The sequence below is a fragment of the Fringilla coelebs genome (genome assembly GCF_963513975.1).
Source record: "Fringilla coelebs genome assembly, chromosome: Z".
NCBI classification, from domain to species: Eukaryota; Metazoa; Chordata; class Aves; order Passeriformes; family Fringillidae; genus Fringilla; species Fringilla coelebs.
The window spans coordinates 21,222,791-21,248,463 of NC_140031.1; the positions used below are offsets into that span (position 1 = coordinate 21,222,791).

At 38.2% G+C, this 25,673-nt stretch overlaps 1 protein-coding gene across 3 annotated transcripts; it reads right to left on the minus strand.

Annotated features, from left to right (window-relative positions):
- Positions 1-2,918: 2,918 nt before the first annotated feature.
- Positions 2,919-25,598, minus strand: TRIM23 (tripartite motif containing 23). 3 transcript variants are annotated; one of them, XM_084225484.1, is made up of 11 exons: positions 25,388-25,597; positions 24,562-24,724; positions 16,869-16,990; positions 15,805-16,026; positions 14,966-15,148; positions 14,218-14,433; positions 13,000-13,134; positions 8,094-8,223; positions 7,868-7,978; positions 6,329-6,453; positions 2,919-5,984 (listed from the first exon to the last, which is right to left on the minus strand). In XM_084225484.1, exons 1-11 carry the CDS (start codon positions 25,475-25,477, stop codon positions 5,805-5,807), a joined length of 1,677 nt encoding a protein of 558 aa, XP_084081610.1. In that variant the 5' UTR covers positions 25,478-25,597; the 3' UTR covers positions 2,919-5,804. The 3 variants fall into 3 exon arrangements, with proteins under 3 accessions (XP_084081610.1, XP_084081609.1, XP_084081611.1); XM_084225483.1 differs by having other exon boundaries at positions 15,748-16,026; positions 25,388-25,595; XM_084225485.1 differs by lacking the exon at positions 15,805-16,026 and having other exon boundaries at positions 25,388-25,598.
- Between the last annotated feature and the right edge of the window lie 75 nt (positions 25,599-25,673).

A 25,673-nucleotide genomic window follows, 5' to 3' on the forward strand; every position in this document is an offset into this window, starting at 1 on the left:
AAAAGGAAAAGGCCAGAAATTGGGTTGAGTAAACTTCTCAATCCTTTGTATGTGTATGAAAAATTAGATTAAGTTACGGTACTGTTGGCTATGAAAAGCAAACAATGTAACCTACTTCTGTTCTTTAAAAATAGTTGTGTACACATCTCTGTCCAAGAGCAATTATCAACTCATAAAATGCCAGTGTATAAAGTCCTTTGCAATTTGTTTGGTTTTTCCAGTGATTTTTTTTCATTCATGTTTGTGTTCTTGTTATTCTAGCCTAGTGAATCTTTTTTTCTGGCTTCATTTTTAGCCAACATCCTACAAACATTACTGCTTCTACTGAAATACTTAATTTAGTTTAAACTATCTGAACTAAGCTTTGCATCAGTTGTTTCTGATGGAGTTGTAGAACAAAATCAAAGCATCATTAAGACTGAAAAAACCTGGCAAGGTCATTAAGTCAAAGATTAACCCAGCAACACCACCATGTTTATCATTAAACCATGTCCCCAGGTTTTTTGAACATGTCCATATGTTTTTTGAACACTTCCACGAATGGTGACTCCATAACTTTAGTGGGTGCTATATTCCAATACCTGACCGAATTTCAGTGATGCAATTTTTCCTAATGTCCAGTGGTAATTTGAGACCACTTGTTTCCTCTTGTCCTGTCATTAGTTAGCTGGGAGAAGAGGCCAACACCCACCTGGCTACATCTTCCTTTTAAGCAGTTGTAGAGCTTGATAAGGTCTCCCCGAGCCTCCTTTTCTTCTCAGCTGCTCTTCACAGGACATGTCCTCCAGCCCCTTCAGGAGCACCTCAGTGTCCCTTCTGAATTGAGAGGCCCAAAACTTGGCACAGGATTTGAGGTGTGGCCTCACCAGAGCCAAGTGCAGGGGGACAATCCCTGCCCTGGCCCTGCTGGCCACACCATTGCTGATCCAGGCCAGGATGCCATTGCCCTTCTTGCCCACCTGGGCACAGCCTGGCTCATGTTCAGCTGCTGTCACCAGCACCCCCAGGTCCTTTCCAGCCACTCTGCCCCAGCCTGTGGAGCTGCCTGGGGCTGTTGCGATTCAAGGGCAGGACCCAGCACTGGGCCTTGTTGAACCTCACCCCAGTGGCCTCAGCCATGATCCAGCCTGCCCAGATCCCTCTGCAGAGCCTTCCTGCCCCCAGCAGATCAGCACTCCCACCCAGCTTGGTGTCATACAGGCAGCAATCACCCAGTGGTATTACACAGTGCTGGTTCCAGTACTGAGCTCTGGGTACCACCACCTGTGACCGGCCACCAGCTGGAGGTGACTCCATTCACCACCACTCCGGGGCCCAGCCCTCCAGGCAGTTTCCAACTGTGCACCTGTCCCAGCCACGAGCAGCCGCTTCTCCAGGGGAATGCGGTGCGAGACGGGGTCTAAGGCTTTAGTAGAGTCCAAGCAGGCAACATCCACAGGCTTCTTTCATCCACTGAGTGTGTCACACTGCCATAGAAAGGGATCAGGTTTGTCAAGCAGGATCTGCATTTCACAAATCTGTGCTGGCTGGGCCCCAAAACCCTGACTGTTTTACACATGATAGCACTCAGGATGAGCTCCTCCATGATCTTCTCTGGCATTAAGGTTAGGCTGACCTGTAGTTCCCTAGATCCATCTTCTGAACCCTCGTGCAGATAGGTATTACAGTTGCCAATTTGTAGTCACCTCCCCCATCAGCCAGGACTGTTGGTAAATGATTTGAAGTGTCTTCTTGGTGCCTTAAAATTATTTAAAGCTCTTCCAACCAGTTTCATCAGTAATCTTGGCGGATTCCATCTGGTCCCATTAAACTGGCAGCTAAGTGGTCTAGCAACTAGCAATTTCTTCCTGAATTACGAGCACTTTGTTTTGCTCCTCATCTCTGCCTTCCACTTCAGGGGATTCGATACTCTGAGGATAACTGGTCTTACTGTTAAAAACTGAGACAAAGAAAGCATTAAGCTTTTTCTTTATCTTTTGTCACTGTTTCCCTCTGCATGCAATAAAGGATGGAGATTCTCACTGGCCACTTTTTTGCTGATGTATTTGCAAAAACCTTTTTTGTGGTCTTTTTCACCAGTATTCAAGTTCTAGCTGGGCTTTGGCCCTTCTGATTTTCTCCTTGCATAACCTCATAGCACCCTTGTAGTCCTGATGAGTTGCCTATCCTTTATTCCAGAGGTTATAAAATTTCTCTCTGCATGTTCCAATCAGAGCTCTCTGTTGATCCAGGCTGACCTCCTTTCCCACTGACTCATCTTTCAGCACCTGGGTAGACCCCGCTCCTGCACCTCTAGCTAGGATTTCCTTCTGCCTTCCTGGACCTTCCATTGCCCTTAAGGACAATCTGCTACAGGACTCTCTCAACTAGTTTCCTAAACAGGCCCTAGTATGCCTTCTGAAATTCCAAGGTGGCAGAGCTGCTGACCCCTATCCTTACTTCTCCAAGAATCGAAACCACCTTTTGTGATCACTCTGCCCACGACAGCCTCCAAACATCACATCACTCATGCATTTTTCTCTGTTCACCAACAGTAGGCTCACACTAAAAGCTCAGACAACTTCTCAAGCTGCTGTGAATGTGGTTCAACAGGGCCTTGTTACCATGCTGCTTAGTTAAATGTACTCTATAAACAGTAACATCGATCATGGATGTTTATGTTCACCTAACACCACTGCACTCATAAAAGACTTGGGAGTTTTACAGTTCTGGTAACTTAACTTATGAATCAAGATATGATGCATGATAACCAAATATATTTCCTCAAAATTTGCTGCTACCATCAGGAAGTTTATCTTTAGTGAGATACAGGATCAGTAAGAAAAATTCCACAGGAAGTTAAATGTAGCAAACCTCTATTCCCAGCGGACCTTAAAAAACAAAACAAAAAGGCAAGTTTATTAAAATTAGTTCTCAAGGTTTTACATATTTTATTGAAAAGAAATTATTTTCTGAGCAATGCAAATTGCAGCAGCTCACAAATTTCTTCTACTAAAAGAACTCTTTCTTTAAAGAAATCTTTACCTAAGATCCACATCTACTCAACACTCTCAGAACCAGACCCTCAGAGTCCACAGTAATTCTGAAGATAGAATACAGAAACAGTGATAAAACATGACTGTTCAGTTAGCACAGACATAGTATTTTTAGATGAGGTTCTTTAAAGAAAGCTACAACACAGCCACTGGATGTTGCATTTACTCAATTTCAAAATTACATCAAGATCCTTTGAAAAGTTAATTCAGTTAATTTCTAAACAGTTAGCAATGCTTTAGTGAGTTCTAGTTCAAGAAATACTCCAATTACATATTCCATAAGTCAGTACGCTAAAAACTAAAGTTCAGTAAAACTGATGAAACAAGCTTAAATTTATAACTAAAGCCATTTATATGTTGTATTAATGTATAATACGAATAAACCTCTTAGTGTACTCTACACTGAAGAGTTCACATACAAATGCAACACTTTCACATTTACTTCAAGTCATCTTAAATAAATTCAATTTAAAAACACTTTCATGGTAGCATTCCATGTGTCACAAGCAATCACTTGTACTTGAAAATATGCATGAGTGAGAATTTTTCCTCTCCACTCAAATTTAATGTTACATAAAATACCAACTAGTCATCTTTAACATTTTGAATTAGAACAATACTGAGCAGCATGTGTAACTAAAGCCTAAGCTGAATGAAACTAAAATGAAACTAAGTCAGGATTCTTTTAAAGAATGCATGTCTTCTGTTAAAAATATTACAGGAAAAGATATCTACCATACTTCGCAGAACTTGTTCATATTTTAAAAAGAGCTTTGAAGGGACAGTCAGCCCTAACTAGGTCAGGGGTTGCTCTGCAGCACAGGCTAAGCAGATGCTCAAATCACAGCCACCAACTGTGTACTGTGCAAGAAGTCACAGGCTGGGAAGGAAGAGCAATTTTATGTATGTGCAAAAACCCCACTTTTCACTCCATTATAAACTATTTCCAAATTTATCAGTTTGTCTAAAGAAAGACTACATACTCTGTCTCAGTACCTATACATGTGTAGGCATTGAAGAACACTTCACAAACATTAAACTACTTTAAAATTTAGTGTTCCTTCAGATATAATTCAGATCATTAGACTCGCTGAATCTGAAGCTGCATTTAACATAATTTACCTGAAATTTAAGTAAGAAGAATACTACAAGCGTCGTAATAAAGAAGTAGTTACATTAACTCCTTCCTCTAGAAGAAAAGTGCAAATGTATTAAATTATTCATTTATACATTCTTGGCTTTACCTAAGGTATGTAGCAGGAAAACAACATAAAATTCCTAGTCATACAATGAAAGCAAAGCCACAGATAATGGATACACTTTCTTTACTAGGTAAGGTTCAGAGCTCTCACAGGTAAACACTTTTCAGCGTGGCAAAAATATCTGTCTGTGAAGCAACACTGTTCACTTGCACTATCTAGTTCTCCTGATTCACCTCTACTCCAGTAAGAAAAATTATGATACAGAGTTTTGATCTACTGCTCAGAGTTGTTGTAGCTTCTTTTACCAACAAGGGAGCCCATGGCATAGCTTCTTTAGCTGGCAGTGGCCATGGACTTAGAGAAAAGGGAAGAAGATCCTGGTGTGCATACCAGACAGATAAAATTGTTCACAAAGTTGCATGTCCAGCAGAAAAAAAGGTATCACTAGGTCACTGCAACCTTCTCTAAATTTAAACAGCACTACACCCATAGTCTTCAAAAATAGAGGCATTGGTGACAATTTCATGTAGAAGATACAGTAAAAAGTGAAAATCTAATTATGGAAGGTTTATATCACATTTTACCATCTACCCTTTTAAAGACTTATAATTAGTGTTCACTGGTTTTACATTGTGTTATTGGATATTTTAACGCCGTTACCTTATTCTGGAATTATGACTTCTACATAAAAGCACATAGCTGGACTGACATTACACCACACTACTTCTTTAAGAAGTTGATTTTCTAAAATTTAATTTGACTTCTTCAGGAATAAACTTAATCTCTAAAGGCAGATTACATCCCCCAAGTATACACAAAACACTTTCACCTCAGTATCACCATAGTATGTCCATAAATATTTCAGTGTGAAAAACCCAACTAACCCCTGCCCCCAAGATATCAAACAAGTGGCTAAGTAATGCCGAAGCCCCTTTGTCTGTAATACTTTTCTCCAATTCTGAATTTTCTTTGTGCAGTTATGCTGCCTTCCCGTAACAAACAGGAGGTTAAGGAATAATAAGGGAAGCATTTTCTTTACATGGTGTAGCTGCATGTAAGTTTCAATGCCATCTTTATATTTATGGATTCTTTTGATATTAAAGAGTAGCACCATTTTAACTAATAGAGCTGGCTATTCTAATAAACTTGAGATGGATGTTGGAACAGCTTCATGGGAAAGTATTTCTAAACTACTCAGAATTTTTATAATACCAATTAACTACTGTAACTGCATTATACCTATTACACGAAATCCAATGCATATTTTATCAGGGAAAAAAATTTAAATTTTAACAATATCTCGAAAAGAAATTTCAAGGCATCCTTGCAAGACTCTTCCATTCCCACAAAATGTAGATGTATCAACTTTCAAAATCACTATAATGACACATGTTTACTGAACCAATTATCCAGTCTAGGATGAAGGTTTATATTTTTTTGTAACCACCAACTTAAATCAAGTCCCCTCTTCAGAGAGCAGACCTGGTGCCAACACCCTAAAGCGTGCAAAGAAAACAAAACCAAACCAAACCACAAACTACAACATTAAATTGCAGCTGATGTAAAGTTAAGCCACATCCAGGACACCAGCAGCCACTAGCTGCCTTGAAAGCCAGTCTAATCCTTCATAAAGTCCTGTACCACTTCGGGCATCACAACCCTGAATATACCAGCTACGGCCACAGCAGAGTTTGTGGAGACTCAACAGTTCTGTGATTTCTTCCACTGGAAGAGCACCTGCTACATCCTGCAAGAGAATCAGATACAAAGACCCAATTATTCTCCTGTATTATATTTGATGCCATTTCATCGGCTTAGACTGAAGCTACAGATCACATAACAGGTCTTCAAACACAAAAGACAAATCAAACAGTTAAGCATTTACTACTTGCTACCATAAAAAACTCCCTGGTTGATCAATCTACTAAGCACACTTAGGAGCAACATTTACTTGACCAGCATCACATATAAGGAAAATATCTGCATTTTATGCTTTCCACATTAGCACTCCCTACCCACAGCAGAGGGTTCAGAAGGTTGGAATTTGATAGACAAGCTGAGGAAAAGAGAGTAAAACCAAATCACAAATACCTGTTTATTAGCAAAGATCAAGAGCAAGGCATCCCGCAATTCCTTCTCTGTTAATAATTTTGCAAGTTCACTGTATGCTTCACTGACCCTGTCTCTGTGACTGCTATCAACAACAAACACCACCGCTATGAAAGAAGAAGAGAAATGTTTTACACACATTCACATATAAACTGCAAAATTAACTCTCACCTTACACCATTCCTTTTTCTAGAAGCTTTCTATGTGAAGTTTCTCAGTACACAACTTCAATTTTAAATCCAGGACAACTGAGAAATCCCTTAAATATTTCTGTATTTTAAACAGAAGTCTAGAATTCATCCTAAAACAGTGAAAAAATCTATATTTTTCTTTTCCTAGTCTAGTATAAAGGCTATGATATTTTAACTACTTAGGTCTAAAACCAGATTTACTATGCATGGATTAAGTATCTCAATTTAAACCATTTCTTGATCCATTTATACTCCATTAACTCCCATATGCTGTCTCCGTTTCCCTTAATGGGCTGTAATATTCACAGGTTCAGCCAAATCAGCACAGCTTGCTTCAACTATAGACTACACAATCCAAAAAAGATGGCCAAGGACCCAACATAGCAGCATTAGATTTTACTATCCACTAGAGAGTAACTAAAATGCCAAAAAGACTGGAGAGTCAAGGGGGCAGAGCTAGAGGACAGAATTTTAAATCAATAGGTCTGTGATGAAAAAAAACCCAACACCAAAACTAAAAATAGTCTACTGAAGATATGTACCAGGGTAACTGCTTTGCTTTCTCTCCAACATGCAGTTCCAAGGCAGGCATGATTCCATGCTACTTCACACAGTATGTTTTAAGAGGACAGCAGAAATCCCAAAAAACAACTTTTAAAAGTTTGAAAATATGAGCAATTTAAAATGTTAAAGTTTGCATTTAAGGCTGAAATAAGGCACAAAGCAGAGCACATGAGCTGGTGTCTGTTATTCCTAAGTATTTTAGATAATTGTGAATGAATCAATCAAGAGGAACTTCTTTCTGAACTGGGAAAAACCTACGGAGGATTTACAAAACAACAACACAAATTTTTAAGTCATCAATGCTTTCAGACTCAATAATCTAGTCTATAATCAGATACTATACTGCAATAGCAAGTCAGAAGTTACAGAACTTGGTAGAATTTTTTAAGCTGCTATCTAAAGGCTCCTAAAAGCTGAGCATTTTCAAGTGCTATTTATATGTCATACCTGGCAAGTACTGCTTCTCACTATGTAGACTTTGGGACGCTGTACCTTGTCTGTTGTCAGCTAGAACCAATTTAACAGAGGTTCTAATTTTGTATGGCTCCATGAACTGTCTGATGGATTTACGGAGCATGTACCTTTATCATGCAGTAGACGTTCTGACCAACTGGATTAAAATTTATTAGCTCATGAATCTAACAGCTGTACTTTGCATTAGATGAACAACTTTCTACTGTCATAAATTATTTCTATTAATAATCTGTCTGGCTTTGAAACACAAGCTAGAAGACAAAATACAGTTTAAGAGCGGTATCAGTATTACCTTGCGTATTGAGATAATAATGTTTCCATAAAGGCCTCAATTTGTGCTTTCCTCCTACATCCCAAATAGTAAACTTTAAATTCTTGTATTCTACTGTTTCAACGTTAAAACCTGGAAAAAAAAATTAAGTTTTACAGTCCTGCTCTGTATGAACATAAAATAAACAAAATTAGCAGATAAATCAAACATTCAGAAAAGTCATTACATTTAAATTGTAGCTACTAACCTATTGTTGGAATTGGCTGCATGAATTCATCTTGCTTTAACTTAAACAAAATAGTTGTTTTGCCAGCTCCATCTAATCCTAAAGTAACAACCCGAATTTCCATTTTTGGTCCAATATGTACCCTGTTGTCCTGGAAGAAACAGAATATCATGTATTAATAACAACAGCAAATTTTTGAAATTCAATCTAGAAAGCCCTTATGTTTAAAACATGCATTTTGTACCCATTTGTAAAATGACTAAATGGATGGTCTCCAAAAGCACAAGGCCCAATCATCAATCACTTCCCGCAGTAACAGAAACAAAAGTATCTAATAATGTCTGTAGTGAACCTGTAACTTTTACCTGACCTGAGTTACTACGTGTCTTTTAGAAAGCCAGTTTTTGTGACAGTATGTCTGTATTTGATAAAATTTCAAATTCTTTCATCATTCTTGGCTGAGACGATGTGAGGAATTTTTTAGAGTTCAATTGTGGCAATTAATTAGAGTTCTCTGACCAGAAAACTCTTTTTTTCCCCCACTTTATTAATGCCTCCACCTAGAGAACCTTGCTGGAGGTTCCACAGCTTTACCTCTTCACGCTAAACCTCTTCCAATCCCTTGCAACAGCAACATTACTAGCACTAAGCAGTAATCTAAAATAGCAGAGAAAAGCAAACAAAATCCTCCAAGTCTGGCTTGGAATCAAGAAATGAGAATCAACTTCCCTATTTGTAGTTTACACCAAGCTGTTGTTGAGTATTGAAGGAGACTACCCTGGCAATGTGATCAAATGGCAAAGCATAAATTCTAAAATAAACACATAGGCTGAGATTAGTATGTATTTCTGAAACACATTTTAAAGCACTTAGAACTGCTATACTGATGAAACACCAGGGTTTCAATCTCCAGAACTATGTGGCAGTATATTTGTTTTCTTGCAAAATCCAGACAGCACTGTGCCTACTCTACATAGCCTCTTATTTCTTCTTACAGAAGAAATACTACTGAGTGCAAAAATGCTACAACATCTCTTGGTAAAAGACCAACAGGTTGCCAGTGTTACAGGACATTTAAACATCTATATCCCATGATGTGAGATATCTAACTATTTATCTTTCCATATACACACACAGAATCCATTATGTATCTGGATATATTGTCATCATGACAAGCAACTGGATTCTCCTTTCTGTCATCAGAGAAGTAGCGTTAGTTTCAGAATAATTAATACAATTCAATGACCTTATGCTATCACAAATCTGGAAGAGAATAAAAACACCTTGAGAAACTGCTTCCTAAAAAAAAAAATTAAAATATAATTATGCAACTACCACAATGCAAAAGTCAGCAACATCATGATTATAAGTGCAAAAGCCAGATCAAAGGTTCATCTCATTATATAAATAAGAAAATAAGAAATAAGGAAAGTACATAGTGATGATACTGTCCTAAATAACTTCCCTGTGCTTAAGAGCCTGCAGGTCATGAATTTCCTAAGCCAACTGTGAAGTTTCTTCAACCACCAGATCTTGATGCATTATTCATCTGCAAAATTGTCTGCTTGCTGCTTGAAACCTAAATGGGCCCGGATGGTCCTTATCATAGAACTCTACAGACTACCTATTCAGCATGAAATAAATTACTTTATTTGAATCTGTGAAATGAACTTGTATAAGCTCAACAGGTTCAGTACTAGTATTATACAAGGCAGATGCTCCACAACCAAAAGACTATTTGAGATTTGGAAAATAAAACATTGAGACTTAACTGTTTTTAACAGATTTTGTCTAAGTTCTAGATATTTGGAGTCAGAGCTGAAATTCAGTGACAACACTGCAACACAACATGATTATGAGAATGGGTTCTCATTCTGGAAAAGAAGAACTTGTGGGCAGATTTTTGACAAGGTGCAGAGAAAGAAAAAAACAAAAAGAAATATGCAGAACGCTCTGAAGAGTCTAAAAAATGCCATGTCTTCAGCACTCTTTTCACACTCAAACTTCAGTTCTGATTTTATCCAAAATTTCTGGCAATGAACCTCCCCAATTCTTCTCTGCACCTGAAAGGAAGAAGGAAAAGCAGCATCTCTGGATAGAGCTGCTCAGTTTTCAGGTTTCTTGCAGGAGGCAGTACCCTGGCTATGGGCAAAGCTTGCTGACAGTGAGCCAGTGTGACAATCCTCTCACAGCTCCACCAGATGTACTAGTCATCTAGACAGCTCCTACGGCTGGAGGGCAGAGGCAGTACAACTGAAATCATCAGGGAAATGAAGGAGATGAGTGATGCTGTCAACTTTAGCCATCCTGTTTGCCTTCTTTAAGGTTTAGAATGAAAACAGGCTGTTCTCAGCATGTTTGTATTCTCTCAGAAGGAATCAAAATGTGATGGATACCAAATTTTGATGCATACCATCATATCAAAATGTGATGGATACCAAGCAAAGTTCCTATTCAGAAAACTGCATGTAGCATCTGAAATATGAGTAATAATGGACTATTCACGACCACAGCTAGAAACTGACATGAAAAAAGTCTCTCCTTGTCAGTTGTATAATCACATTTAACTAAAATGTTGCTTAAAAAAATGAAAAATAAAATCCTTTTGTGTCTGTATTTCTGGCACGTGCACAACTTCAGGGCATACTTAAAAACAGGTAACCATAGACTTCTGTTTAAGTAAAACTTGTTTTCTTAAATCTCAGTGCAGAAAGTGCAGAAAGTGCAGAAGAAAAACCCACAACTATGATCTCTTCACTTTTTTATCCTTGACCTCTTTCAAGAAATTTGGTGAGACAAAAGCCCTCTGTACAGTTTACTTAACGGTACCTTAAAGTGCCTTCCCTCTGAGAGAACACTACCTTCTCAGATAGTCTTGATGTTGGTAAGGGTTAGTTGCCCATAGTTAGTTTAACATCATAATGAGAATTTATCTGTCAGTCTCAAGCACTGCTTCCTTAATAGTTTTCTCTCTGCGCAGCATGCACATACACATATTCACGATGACATTTCTTGTATACATGAATACATTTCTTGTATATGCCACTGCACTCATTTAACAGAAAACTATCTTTAAGTAAGGATTATGCTCCTGGGCAAGGAGAATTCTCCAAATCCTCCCTTCAGAGTTTTGTATGTGGCATTTTCCTAGCTGGTTTATAAAGAGGAAATGGCACTATGCCTGTTTTCTCGCGTCATCAGTGAAACAAACAAAAAAAAATAGGTAAAATTTACTCACTTTCAAGAATGAAAAGGACTTCTCCCTCCCCTCCTTAAACCTCCACAACTTTCATTTGGTATTAAATGTTCCTCTGATCTGGTACTGTCTGAAACACTTTTTTAAGCTGTATAACGGATGCAGCCTTCAGTGTATGCCAGCTCATGAGGGAGACCTTTCCAGTAATATAATAACAGTTTACAGTTTTTTATCTGAAGATTTTTTTCTGCCTGATATCTGTTGCCAGGTCCAGATATGTACAACAAGCCCCACTGCAAGTCACAATAGTGGCCATCAGCATAACAGTAATCTAAACACACGTTGTCAAGAAAGAGAACATTAAGCTTTATCAGATGTGAGGAAACAAAAAGTAAGAGGCTGAAGGAATTACTTTCACCATATTTTTTCATGGCTGCTGCTGTTTTTGTGAAAAATTACACTTGCTTTAGCACCTTTGAAATTCAGAAATTAACCTTCAGAAGTCTTCATAAAAATACTAATTGTTACAAGACAAAGCCAAGTCTTCTGGGTCCCCCAAGCCTATTTTAGGCCTCCTGTAATACCTTAGCTAGCTCCTATCATTCTCTTGCCAAATGCTCAGAAATTCACACCCAAAATTTTCCAAGCCTGATAAACAGCTCTGAAAGCGAAAGTCATTCAAAATGCCCTCTGACTCACAATTCTTCATCTGTGAAATATGATTACTGCTTCATTCATGGAAAAATGAGGGTTTGCAAAAGAGGTTTCCTTGGCCCTACCAGTTCTGGTCTCTGCTGAATAGGAAAGAGACAGGCAGAAGTGAAAATGCTGCATTAACATGGAAATTCAAATATACTGAGGTTACAAAACCAATTATTTTGAAGAAATTTAATTTCTCAAGTCAGCAAGAACTGACATTGAATCTCTATGGAAGCATTCATTTCCTTAGAGTAAATGCTTTAACACCTACAGTTAAATTCTCATTTTTGTCTCATCCACAATAGATCCTCTTCCTTTTTTACCCATTGAGAACCAAAAAAACCCCATACATCAAAGTACTTCTTGTTCCTTGAGTTTCAAACTTATTTACTTTCCTAGAGGAAAGCATCACAAATAATAAATACCATATAAATACACCAAATAGAAGTACCATTATCAAATTTTTAATAATTTCATGCCCTTCAATGAAAGTGGTACTGAAATTATATTGAAGCAATAAAACCTGAACCTACTTAGAAGATTAATCATGTATAAGCTAAGCTATGAATGAATACCAAGCAACTGTAAAACAAATGACGATTAAATAAACTGAAAGAAATACATTTTTTAAAATATTATAAACTGCAAGTTATAATAGTGGTATTCCAGTTAAAATAGGTGAGTAATCTCCAGGAAATAATCAGATAGGTTTCCAAAGAAAGGTGTTTCTAGTACTCACAAATGCCATCCAACTTATTTAAAAGAAAACAGCTAATGTTTGAACAAAGTTACTGATGCAGTCAAAAGAACATTTCCCACCCTTATTACAGCAGCACAATGGTTTGTTGCTCAAATACCAGATTGCAAGCATCATGTGATAAGACAATGTGGCTCTAACTGATACTGAATTGCCTCAACTTGTGGCAACAAATTCAGCATAACATAATGTACGTCTATTATTCCTGCTTTATTTTACATTAGATTTGAGACTTCATAAAGTGGATAACTGTACTTCCATGAGATTAAGAATACCTTTGTAAAAGTGACAGGTATGCTAGCATCCAGCTGTACATGATCTGCAAGTTCTGTAAACTGCTGCTGCTGCTTCTGTAATGTCTCTAGTAATCTTGTAATCTCCTGTTTGGCCAACACTACTCTGCAGTCATCCTAAACAGACAAAGAAAGCAAAAAAAAAAGCATGCCTTTCCTTTAGTAATTTACTTAAAAATACCCCAAAGACAATATAAATATGATTGCTAGAAAAAAGGCATTTTAAATAGAAATATACTACTTCAAGAAATTAACATTTACAAAATAGATTTATTTAAAATTGCAACACAAATACGAACATCTTAGCAGTTTTCCTTAACACTACTAGATATTAAGTAGTTCTGCATGTTTATTAAAAAACAACAAACTTTATGAGCTACCTAGTAGCAATATAAATTATAAGAAACAATAATAACAATGTAACATATAAAGAACATTTATCATTTTCATATATCATTTAAGATGGATCATTTTAGATGGAACAGAGCAACTATTTTGCAGCATATAGGAACACACTTAATAGGAAAATTTTAGTATTCCCCCATTTATGATTCAGAATATTTGCACAGTTAAACTTGACTACACAACCAAACAAAATCTCTAAACAAATCTGGAAAAAAGAAGTACATTCATGAAGTACCTTCTCACACTCAGTTTACTATTTGCTACACATACTATTTACTTTTTCCTATCATTAAACTCAATGAATAAGAGACCAATGAGAAATTCACACACAGCCACTTTCTTCATACATTTAAGATGTTGAATTACCAATCTTACAAGTGCTACTGAAACCAATTTAATCATAAAACATATCTTCCTACCAGCCATCTATGACAACTAGCTTCAAACATTTATACAGTAATTGTAACTGTAAAATCTTTCCAATACATACTGTAGGGTTTTGCTTCAGTCTTCTCTTGCCTTCCCACTAGCCTCACAAATATCAGAAAGTACTCCAGAAAAATCATGCCACAGGGTTTTCAGTAACTGGAGGACTCTGTGCTTTTGTACTGATTGTCGTTGCCTAACACTCCCTTGTAATGAATACTTAAATCTCATTTTAGACCAGGACTGATTTAACCTTATATTCTGCATTTAAATAATGCAGAATACCATCTCATCTCCTTTTTTATAGTCTAAAATTAAATTGTACGTCCATGTATTTTGCCATATGCTACAGCTCACTTGCCAACCTACCTGTTGCAAAGTCTTTTCACAGTGAAGGCAAGCTGTTGAAACCTGTGACAGGAGAATGGTCATATCTTCTTGCTGTTGCCTAAGCCAAATCAACTTCTCTCTCACATGAGCATCAACAACACTAAGAGCCATTTCTTCCTGACGACAAAGGGTTTCATGAAGATCAGAAAAATAGGCTCTGACACATGAGCGAGCATTCTCTGCAGTTCCTGGTACCTAGAGTGTTGCAGCAAGGAGATCCAAGAATTTAAGGACACCAGTTGATTTCAGGAGCAAATTTTAAATTTTATTCCAGTTTCTAATTTGTTTTCACATCTGCTTGGCTACATCACAGTTCATGTCCCAGTTAGGGCTGATAAGACTTCCTGAATAATTTCAAAACACTTCTAGAAGTTATTCCTATAATCACATAGCTCATTTGCATGTATAGACACCTCACTAAAAATGACCAGGGAAAAAAGCCTCAATAGTATTATACCACCTGAGAACATACAGAGTCTGTACACCAGGAGTCAAACAACTTTTGCCATTGCCTCCATATTTTCATATAGCCTAAAAACATTCTAACACACAAGTTACTATCTATCTACTGACCTAAGCCTCAATACTGACTTGCTAGATAGAAGACCTTAAAGTCTTGTCCTATAAAACCTACGCATAATTTTCAAATGAAGTCCTTATCCCAGGTATTACAGAAAAACCAATAATCTGTGCATGTGAGGGAAATAAAAAAATTTTAAAAGCATACATGTTCAGTATGGGCCATTCCAACTCCATCTTCAACTATTTGTTCTCCTCCTTCTATATGCTGAACAATTCCGACTAATTTTCTGGAATAATCAGAGATTTCTTCTGTGAAAGTTCTTATACAGTGAGCCATGTCTAAAATGGATGCACGAATCTGGTTTGCTTCTGGCTCCAAGACAGAATGCTATTAATTAAAAGCAACATATTAAACATCCATCATAATGATCTTCCTTAATAATCTTTTCTATTTTACTACATATTTAATATACATGTGCAAGTATATGGGCATATATTTACACATATATATAGTAAAGTCAAGTAAGAACTTAAAACCATTTTGCAATTAAAAAAACAGCCAGGACTTACAGATTATGCTGAAACTAGCTCAGACATATAGCAATTACACAAGTAAACAAAAACTTGCCTGTTTGTCATAATTTATTATAAAAAAAGAAGGGTAATTAGATTGCACCAGTGATGTGATATGTATGTAATGTCTGCATTATGAAAACAGCTTTTAAAATGGTGGCCCAACTTCAGAAAAGCAGCAGATAAAGATACTGTCCTTCTTCATATACATATATTCACATTGGTAACTCATTGAGTTCTCAGAATTCTTTTTCTGTATTTTACCATGGCAACTGTCTGACACAAAGGGAAAATTAAAGAATGGGATGAACAGATCAAGAGTCTATCCTCCTTTCTTGACAACCTTTTGTACTTTATTTGGATAAATATACAAGCCACCCCATAGCATGACGAGAAGTTAACTAGTAGCAGTACCTTATGACCTTGATGCTTCCCATATTCTTTGCAGACACAACACATGAGAGGACTTGCCTGACAGCCCTCTTCTAAACAAACAAACTCAATGGCATGCACTTGGTGTTGGGAGCACATCGTCTTCTCATGAGGCTTATCAGCAAGAGGTACACGCCTGTGCTTCGCCAGAGTCTTAGTAGAATGAGTAAGCTGGGAGCAGTCTGCACACAAGTGAGTGGCACAAACAGTGCAATAAACAGATGCAACATGGGCTTCATCTTCATCACAACGAATGATACTCTAACAACGAAAACCAGGCAAAACTTAAGTGGTTAACATTTAATCCCAATAATGGAGGAAAAATCAGAAGACTTGTCAACAATAAAGGCTTTCTTTAAAAGTTATACACTAATAAATACTCAAACTACTTTGAAACTTGATTGTAAGTTTTCAATAAACTTTTTGAAAACACAAGTTTTAGGTGTTCAGTGATTTTATAAATCCAAGCTTCAGTGCAAGTTGTAAAGGTTTGGAGGACAAAATAAATCTGGGTCTTGGAACTTCCTCCAAAGCAGTTATTATAGAGCAGAGAATTAGTTACAGAAAAAACAAAACACCAACAGTCAAATAAGCACTTAGGAAAGTTATCTACATCTAGAATGGTACTGCAAGATATGTTACACACTATTTGTTAATACTGAAATGATAAAAGCAGCTACTTTTGGCAATGAAGTACTGCATGATATAATAAAATGACCATAAAAGGCAACTACTGACAACAGCTGGAGTCTTTAGGAAGAATTCCTATGGAGTTACAGAAAACTGCTTATATGACTAAAATGAAAATATCAAAATGAGTAACCTTTTCTAAAAATCCTAAAGGCATAAAAAGGAGGTGAAATAGTGTGCATGTTCATTTATACCAGTTTATTTTCTGCTTTAGTCAAGTACAAATCAGCATTTAATTATGAACAATTAATTGAAGCCTTAATACTAGATACTGAAGAAAAGAACAGTATTATTGGTGAAATTACATTTGGCACAGAACTGATTTTCAATCTTTTTCCTATTAAGAGATAAGTTCTAGCAAATTAAAATTTTTTTTCTTTTTTTCTTTTTTTTTTTGGTTTAAAACTCAGTACCTCTCCAGACAGACCAATGCCTTCTTCAGCTGACCCATACTGCCCAGAAGGTCCATTCTGCAACCGTTCCAAGAGTTCCAATAAAGCAAAGTTCTTTTTCAATCCCCAGACACCAGAATCTCCTATTTTTGATAAAGAGTTAAACAAAGGGGAAGAGAGGAAGAAAAATCTCAAGCACATCTTATTTTGAGAAATTCCACAAACCACAGTTGAGATTCGGACAAATATTAAGAGCACATCAACTACATTAATAATAACAAAGTGAGATACAGCTAGCAGTTTTTCTGCAAGCTCACTCCATCTTCTTCCTTCCTTTGATCATTGAGCTATTTAATATTTATGCAGATCTTCCCTATCAAAAGATGCCAAGATTATTAAAACTTTAGAGAAACTTAGCAAAAATACTTGTAAAATAATCTGCAATACCTAACAACTAAAGAATACAAGGAACACACAAACACTGTGTATTATAAAAATAATTATTTTCAGAGGTATAGTGAACATTTATACCCTACTAATGGAAGCCATGAAGAATTCCTACTGAGAAACCTTATTCCCTTTATCACAAGATGCAACACCAATTGCAGATCTCATGCCAGCAAAATCTAAGTAAGAGTTAAAACAATATTCAGAAACAAAACCCAAGGTACTACACTATTTGATAAAATGGGGGATCACTCATAATCGCTAGAGCAAAGCAGAAATCCATGTCTACTCCTGCATGATCCTTATTTTGCAGAAGTTAACATAAAGCCATGAGATAAGAAGCAAAATCAGAACTGTATCCCAGTAACTGCTGCTAAATGGTAACCATATAGGCCACATAGCATATGAGAATCCTAGCAGCTGCTTCTTCAAGGAATTGCCATCCCTTGACTTTTAATGTGTAGCTGTCATAAATTTAATTACATTTTCTCTGTTGCAAGGAAAGGTGGCTCATGAGATCAAGCATCATCTTTGAGCATTGGATCATTACTTTTTAACCATAACAAAACCACAAAATGGTTAACATTGGGAGGGTCCTCTTCATCAATTTGCCTAGGTCATCTAGAGCTGGTTGCCCAGGACCACAATCAGGCATCTCCAGATCTCCAAGGAGGGAGATGCTATCACCTCTCTGAGCAAAGTGTGGCAGAGCCTGGTTACTCTTACAGTCAAAATTGTTTCCTTATATGCAGACAAAACTTCTGCATTTCAGTTTGTGCACATCAGCTATCACATGAACTCAAGGAAACAATATTCTCATGGGTTTTCCCAGAGAGCCCAGACTACTTGAATTGTCCAGTTGCCCCATGTTGTTTCCTAACTCCTAAAGTATGCTGCCCTGTGGCAGTATCGTAGGAGTATGTGCCCTTCATCCTTCTGGAATTCAGTGTCACATCACTGATTTTTTACAGACATGAAGTTTTACTTCTTCAATATGGACATTTATTAAACACTCCATAGATTGCAATTTATCACTGGAATGAAAGTGCAGTTCTAAATGACCAGACAGACAACAACTACACAGTTATGAGAAATAATACCCAGTTGGTAACCACACTGCTTTATGTAGCTTCCACTTTAACTTCATGAAACTTCTTTCCCTAGTCCATGTTCCTCACAGTTTACACTATAGACTAATACTTTATTTCAAATTTGGTCACTGAGAATTTATGTGCCTCACAGATTAAAGACAATAAATGGATTATACTGTTTTCCTATAGCTATAAATGGGAGCATTTTAAACTATTTTATGCTCCAACACTCTCAATGGGTATAAACAACACTGATTTAGTGCACTCCAGAAAATAAGCTGTAAACAAACAAACAATATATTTTGACTTTTATTTATCACAGATCTTGAAGGAGTTTACAGAAGGTATGTTCTGTCCCTCCAAAATTACACTAAGCACCAGCAAAGTCATCTGCTTTGACATATTCTGACCTCAGAGTTTAGTAATTTTTTAGGTTGAGAACTCCTAGCAAGATCACTGTTTTTTCCATAACACAGAACGAGTCAGCTCATATTACCAGCTGAAGAAATACAGAGCACAAGATACACTTTTATAATTTAATTTACATCAAAACAGTTTCTAAACAGTCTGGATTTGCTAAATAGGTATCTAGACAGAATAACTCAGAAAACAAAGCACTGGAAAGTGGCCACGTGGCTCCTTTCTAGAGTGTTTAGCACTTTCCCACAGCAAACTAACCGTGCACAACCTTCAGCTTCTACAGCATACAAAATAGTTATAATAATGACACAGCAATATAATGACTGCTGATACTAACACGCACCTTCCATTTTCAGATTTGCCACTAATCCAGATAGCCATTAATAGCCCAGTATAAATGGATGTACATGTACCAAAAGGATAAACCTACTTAAGTAAGAGATTATAGTTCCTGGTCTTTAAGCAAACATTGTCTTAGCCTTTAGGCAAACACAGGGTAAGGCTGCAAGAGGAACAAACTATTCCAATATTACAGAGCTTCTTACAAAAGTCTTTTCTTTCACAGGTTTTAGTGTTTATTACAAAACACTGAGGAACTGAGAAGTACTCTTCTCAGTTTACAACACTGTATGTGATTTTAATCATGTTAGTTCTGTTCCATGTCCAGCAGTGAAGAGAAAGTCAAAACAAAACTAATTTACTGAATTGTAACCAAGAAGATGAGAAAAGATAAGTGAGTAGCAATTACGTAGTTATTTTTTGTCCATAACTCTAAGATGTCATGAGAAATAAAGATACATCGCTCTTACATTCTTTCTATTATGTGTCATGAGACTTGATAATACAAGTACAAGTAATTGCATAACACCTTGGTCACAGCTAAAAAACAAGTGAAGCTTACATGCTAATTTTTAATTTACTGAAACAGAATTTATAACCAGCAAACATCCTATAAAACATAGAATCACAGTATAATCTTGAGTTGGAAGAGACCCACTAAGATCACTGAGTCCAACTCCCGGCCCTGCACAGGCCATTCCCAATCACCACACTGTTTGCCCGAGAGCATCCTCCAAACACTTCCTGAACCCTGGCAGACTTGGTGCTGTGACCACTTTCCTGGGGAGCCTATTCCAGTGCCCAGCCACCCTCTGGGTGAAGAACCTTTTTTTAATATCCAACCTAACCCCCCTGACACAACTTGAGGCCATTCCCTCAGTCCTGTCTCTGCTCACCACACAGCAGAGATCAGTGCCCATGCCTCCTCTTCCCCTCAGAGGAAGTTGTGACTGCAGTGAGGTCTCCCCTCAGTCTCCTCCAGGCTGAACAGACCAAGTGACCTCAGCCGCTCCTCACACGGCTTCCCCTCAAGGCCCTTCACGCCCTCCATGCCCTCACTGGACACTCTCCAGTTCTGTCCTTCTGACCCTGTGGCACCCAGAGCTGCCCCCAGCGCTCGAGGTGAGGCCGCCCCAGTGCAGAGCAGAGCAGGACAATCCCCTCCCTTGCCCGGCTGCTGATGCTGTCCCTGATGCCCGCAGGACATGGGGGGCCCTCCTGGCTGCCAGGGCCCTGCTGGCTCATGTTCAGCTTGCCATGAGCAGAGCCCCAGAGCCCTTTCCATGGCCCTGCTCTGCAGCCTCTCATTCCCCAGTCTGTCTGCACAGCCAGGGCTGCCCCACGCCAGGGGCCGAACCCGGCACCTTCCCTTACTCCTGAACTTCACACGGCCGGTGAGTGCCCAGCCCTCCCTGCAGGGCCTCCTGGCCAGAACCAACAGCTCCTCCCGGTTTTGTATCGTCTGTGAGCTTCGTATCCCTCCCAGTCCTGCACCCAATCATTTCTGAAGATGTTGAAGAGCTCAGAGCTAAAGGTGGAACCCCCCTAGTGACAGGTCACCACTCTGATGTCACCCCATTCACTGCCTGCCCCATTCCCCTTGTGCCTGACCCATGAACCAGCTGCTCTCCCATCACATGATGTGGTTGTTTATCCAGCTGTGTGCCAGACATTTTGTCCAGCAGGACACTGTGAGATACACTACCAAAACTTTGCTGAAATACAAAAAGACCTCATCAACTGGCTTCCCCTGATCAGCTAGGCGCATTGCATGCTTATGACAAAGTATTCTCATTAAATTAAAAGTCATGCCTCATTTCACTGGTATCTCTCATAAAGTTTACATATTTGCACAAATGGGACTTTGCTCCTTTTTACTTTAAATCTACCTATAAAATTTTTAGGTACCTGACCTACACATTTTCAACACAACTGACCAAGGGTTTATTTTATATTTGAAATCATTAAACAATGAGTTCTGTAAATACATCGATTTACTCTCTTAGACTTCACATCAAATTGTGCTTTGATCACAAATGTGAGAGTCTAGTGATCTCATCCTTGTGCCTACAAACAATGTTTGTGCCCATTAGAAAAATCATTACACATTCTGACTGTCATCTCAAAAGAAGAATAAGATATGAATAGCAGGAAACGTGTGAGCCAGGAATGAGAAAGTGACAAACCGAAGATATTAAGACTGACTCCAGCTAACAATACGAACGTCAATTTCAGAAGCATGAAGCTTGACTGCGAAAGTATTATAAGTAACGAAAAGGATAAAGGAACAACTTTTGCCTAAATGTTTAAATGCATTTTCTTGCACAGCATTTTTAAGCTTCAGCTTGGCACTCAAACTAGCAAAGGGACGTGTAAATGTAAGCAACGCCAATCAGCTGGATTCCACGAAGGATGCCATCACCTGCATATCTCTGTGAAAAAGTTTTAAGGATAGAAAATAATTTCAGCTCTGCAGTAATGGTAGATAGAGGGAAACTCCAAAGCTGTAACATCAGTGCATTTTTCCTAAAAATACCCTAGTCCACATATTAATTTAAAAAAACCCCAGAACCCAGCAGAAACAAACAAACAAACAAAAAAATCCCCCAACAAACAAAAATAACCCCCCACCAGCCAAAAATAACCAATGAGAGACAGGAAGAGAGAAAACAATTTGCAAGAAAGTATTTGCTTTTTCTCCCAAATCAACATACTTTGGAAAATCTTTGAGAGAAGCCTCTTTTTCCACGGACACCATTTTTTGGATTTTCCCTCATATAAACTGTCTGAATCAACACTCTCCAGAATATATGATTTCAAAAGTTTGAAAATCAAAAAAACTTTTCCATTGCACCTTTTTGGTTAAAAAAAATGTTAAACCAATTGAAGACAACAGCTCACACACCTTCAGCATGCAGATACTAATTTAAATTTTTTCATTAGAAGATTAAGTCACAGGCAACTTCATTAAAGAATTATTTAAAAACCCAACAAAAATCAATGTTTTGTCTATTCTGCAATGCAGAATGGTTTGGGCAAGATTTAGTCCTATTTGTTCATAACAAAATGTTTTCTCTTCTAACAGGATTCTGTGAACTATTAGAAAATTTTGCTAAGCATGTAAACAATGTTTCAGTTTTCAGTTGGAGAACACAGAATTCCAAAAATCCTGATTTGCAAAGTATTTCTAACCCCACCTTCACATACAGTTATATATAGAAAGAAGAGACAGCCCTGTATATTTAAACCAAGTCCACTACAAAAAAAACCAGCTACATCTACTCATACACAGATCCCCCGGTATTTATTTCAAAAAGCTCCCAAGATTACTTAGGAAAACTTGGATGAATATAGTCTTAAGTGCTTTAGTAATAAGAGCAATGGAAAAAAAGTACCATAGGTTACTGTAGACCAACTAGAAGTCTCCATAAAATCCATAGTTACTGATTAAGAAACTGTGTTCAGCACAGGCAGCTTTACGTCCTAATTTTACAGCTTTTCTTTCAACAGCATTTTCTCTTGGCAGTGGTCCTATAATCAAGATTTAGACACGAAACAGCTCTCTGAGAGGAGAGAACATTATTTCATTAAATTAATTAAATTGTAGAACTGCTATAGGGTGAACATAGAGCTTGCTTTCTCATATCCTCAAACGGAAGGAAATATGAAAAGTTGTCCTGGGCCCTCAGTTGTCTCTCCCGGCTCCTAAGCTCTTGAACAAAACAGAACTACAAGTGCAGAAGATTAAACAAATCCTGGCAACTACTAGGTGATTAGAGAAAGGTAGCAAATGTATAGATATCTCAAAGAGGGGCCATGAGCTGCCCTCCACAAAACTTCCTAGTTTTATATCCTAGAACCAGTACTATGTCTCAAGGGTGTTGGATATGGAAAGACTAAAGTGCTATGACCACCCTCTCACTCAGATCACTAAGTAAAACTTTTATTCACAGAAGTATTTTTATTTTCAAGCTCTTCGGCTAAGATTTTCTACCCATTACTTTTGTGAGCAACTGTTGAGCACAGAGCATCCTTCTTCCTTCTTGCGTTAGACAGCAGGACGCAACTCTATTTACCAACTCCTCAATATATAAAGATCCTGAAGCTTTTCATCCTTCTTCCTAACTGTAGGGGACTTGGAGATTTAATAACATTTCATGCCATTTCATTAAAAAACTCATCAGAAAGATTAAAAAAAATCTACAAATGCTTTTATAAAGCTTTATTTTCATCAAATATGAAACACAATGAAAAAATATGAACCTTTCAGATGCCTGGGAAAAATTGCATAATAAAAACTAAGAAGCAGTAAGTTCCCCATCACAAGAGAAAAAGCAGTCGTCTTGGACAAAAATGTTTCATAACAACAGGACCAAATGCTGTGGTCTAAAATTCTCCCTCTAAAAGCATACTTTAAGAAAACTTGTGCAGCTGTACAGTCATAGATAAGAAGCCAAAAAAAACATTACTCTTAACCACTCTACTAGACTAGCAATCATTAGTTATTCTCACCCTTCACCATCTCCCTTGCCCAAAAAACAAACCCCTCTTTCATACAAGACTGATATTTCTTTTCCTGATTTCTATCTTCACAAAAACATCCTGCAGAGTTCCTTAATATCCCTAGCAGATTCTTGTACTTCAAAGTCAAGTGAATTCGATACTTAAACATTTCTTTCATGGTTTATGAGATTAGAGATGTCCTTTTCTAAAGATTCTCCTTTAAACAGGCTCCTCTTTCCTCCAGTGCTATTTAAAACTGATGGAGCCAGTTCTATCAACAAGTTCTTTTGTTACATCTTCCCCTGATAACTTGTCTTCTCTATAACTCCAAGTGGACTAGGTAATTCTTATTCTGAAGAAATTATATGCATGTGTCATCTTTTGCCTAAAATAAACTTTCATTGTAAGAAAAGAATCTTTATCTTATCCTTTCAAATACCATGTGCAGACATTCTTAGAGCAGGGGAATTCCTGTTGCTAGCCTGCCACTACCAATAGTGCATGTACAGAAGTCACTAACATTGTAAAAACCAGGTTTGTTATCACTTATCCTTCCTTCTGTATCACTTCATCATGAATTCAGGCAAATGTTTGTCAAAAATTTACCTATTCAATTACATGGATTTAGTATTTAGGACAATCAGAAACTAATACTTCAGGAACCCTTACACAGAACAATTAATCAGAGTAGTCTCTTTGTAAATATAGGTGTACAAGAAGGTATGTCCAAGTATAAAGCATGCAAGCCCAGGTTCAATAACTAAAGGCAAAATATTTTCTTTCTTTTCCTTACTGCACATGCATTACTTGGAAATAACGTCACTAAGTGGAGCACTAAGAATCTATGTCAAGCATTATCTTCTAGATATCCTTGACTGTAAGGTTTCAAGAATGTCAAACTTCTCTTTTCTTACCGAGTTCAGTAACTTGTCGATCAAAAGGACAACGAACTGCTCTGCCATGAAGGGGAAGCCGGGTAAGACAGTCATGGCAGACAGTATGGCCACACAAAAGCAGCCGGGGAACTTTGTCCCCTTGCAGAGAAAATACATCTTCACAGACCCCACACTCAAGAACCTGTAAGTTAAAAAAGACCATTTATGGTTTTAAGCTAATTAAAACCGAAAACTCCACGCAGGAAGCTATACCACTATTTTACAGACGTTCATGCAATCACAGTACATAAGCTAAGTCTGTAATTTTTCTTCATATGCACACATAACGACCATACGATCGATTTTTAAAAAGGAAATAAATAATTAGACACAAACAGAACATTTTAACTCCTCAGCATCCTACCTGACCACCACTAGTTCCTACCCGCTTCATTTAATACACTGCCACAAGACAAGCCTACTGATCAAGAGGCACAACCAGAAGAAATACCCTCGCAGGAAAAGGAAGCGGCCAGCAAGACCGTGCCAGAGCAGAGTGTTGGCCGTGGAGCTTCCCGTCGCAGCTGATGCTCATAAAGAGGTCAGTCATACCAAGTGAGCCAACTAGCAAGCTATTAACGCAGCACCGAGCTACTGCGAGCAAACAGCTGCTGGCCAGAACATCTCAAGCTATAAACAAAAAGCAAAACTAATGGCCATACAGAAAAAAGAAAAAAAACACCAAAACCAATCCATAAGCTCGGCATCTCAGGGGGCACATCCTGTAACACAGGCCTCCCGCGCCGTGTCCTGGGCGGGCACAGCGCGCCCCGCCACAAGGAGCTCGGCCGAGCCGCCGCCTCACCTTCACCGCCGCGCCCGCCGGGCCCCGACCGCCACCGCCAAGCCCGCGGCCACTCTCCGGCCCGGCCTTGTTTACAGCCAGGGCCGCCATCTCGGGAAGGGCGGAGCGGAGCGGCCCCGCAGGAAGGAGCGGAGAGCTGCCGCCGCCTCAGGCACCACCCCGGCGGGCGCAGGCGCCGCCCTGCAGAACTCCAAACTGCAGAAATACAAAACTACGACTCCCAGCGTGCCCCACAGGAGGACCGGCCGGCGGAGGAGGCGGCAGTGCTGCTCACGGGTCACCCGGG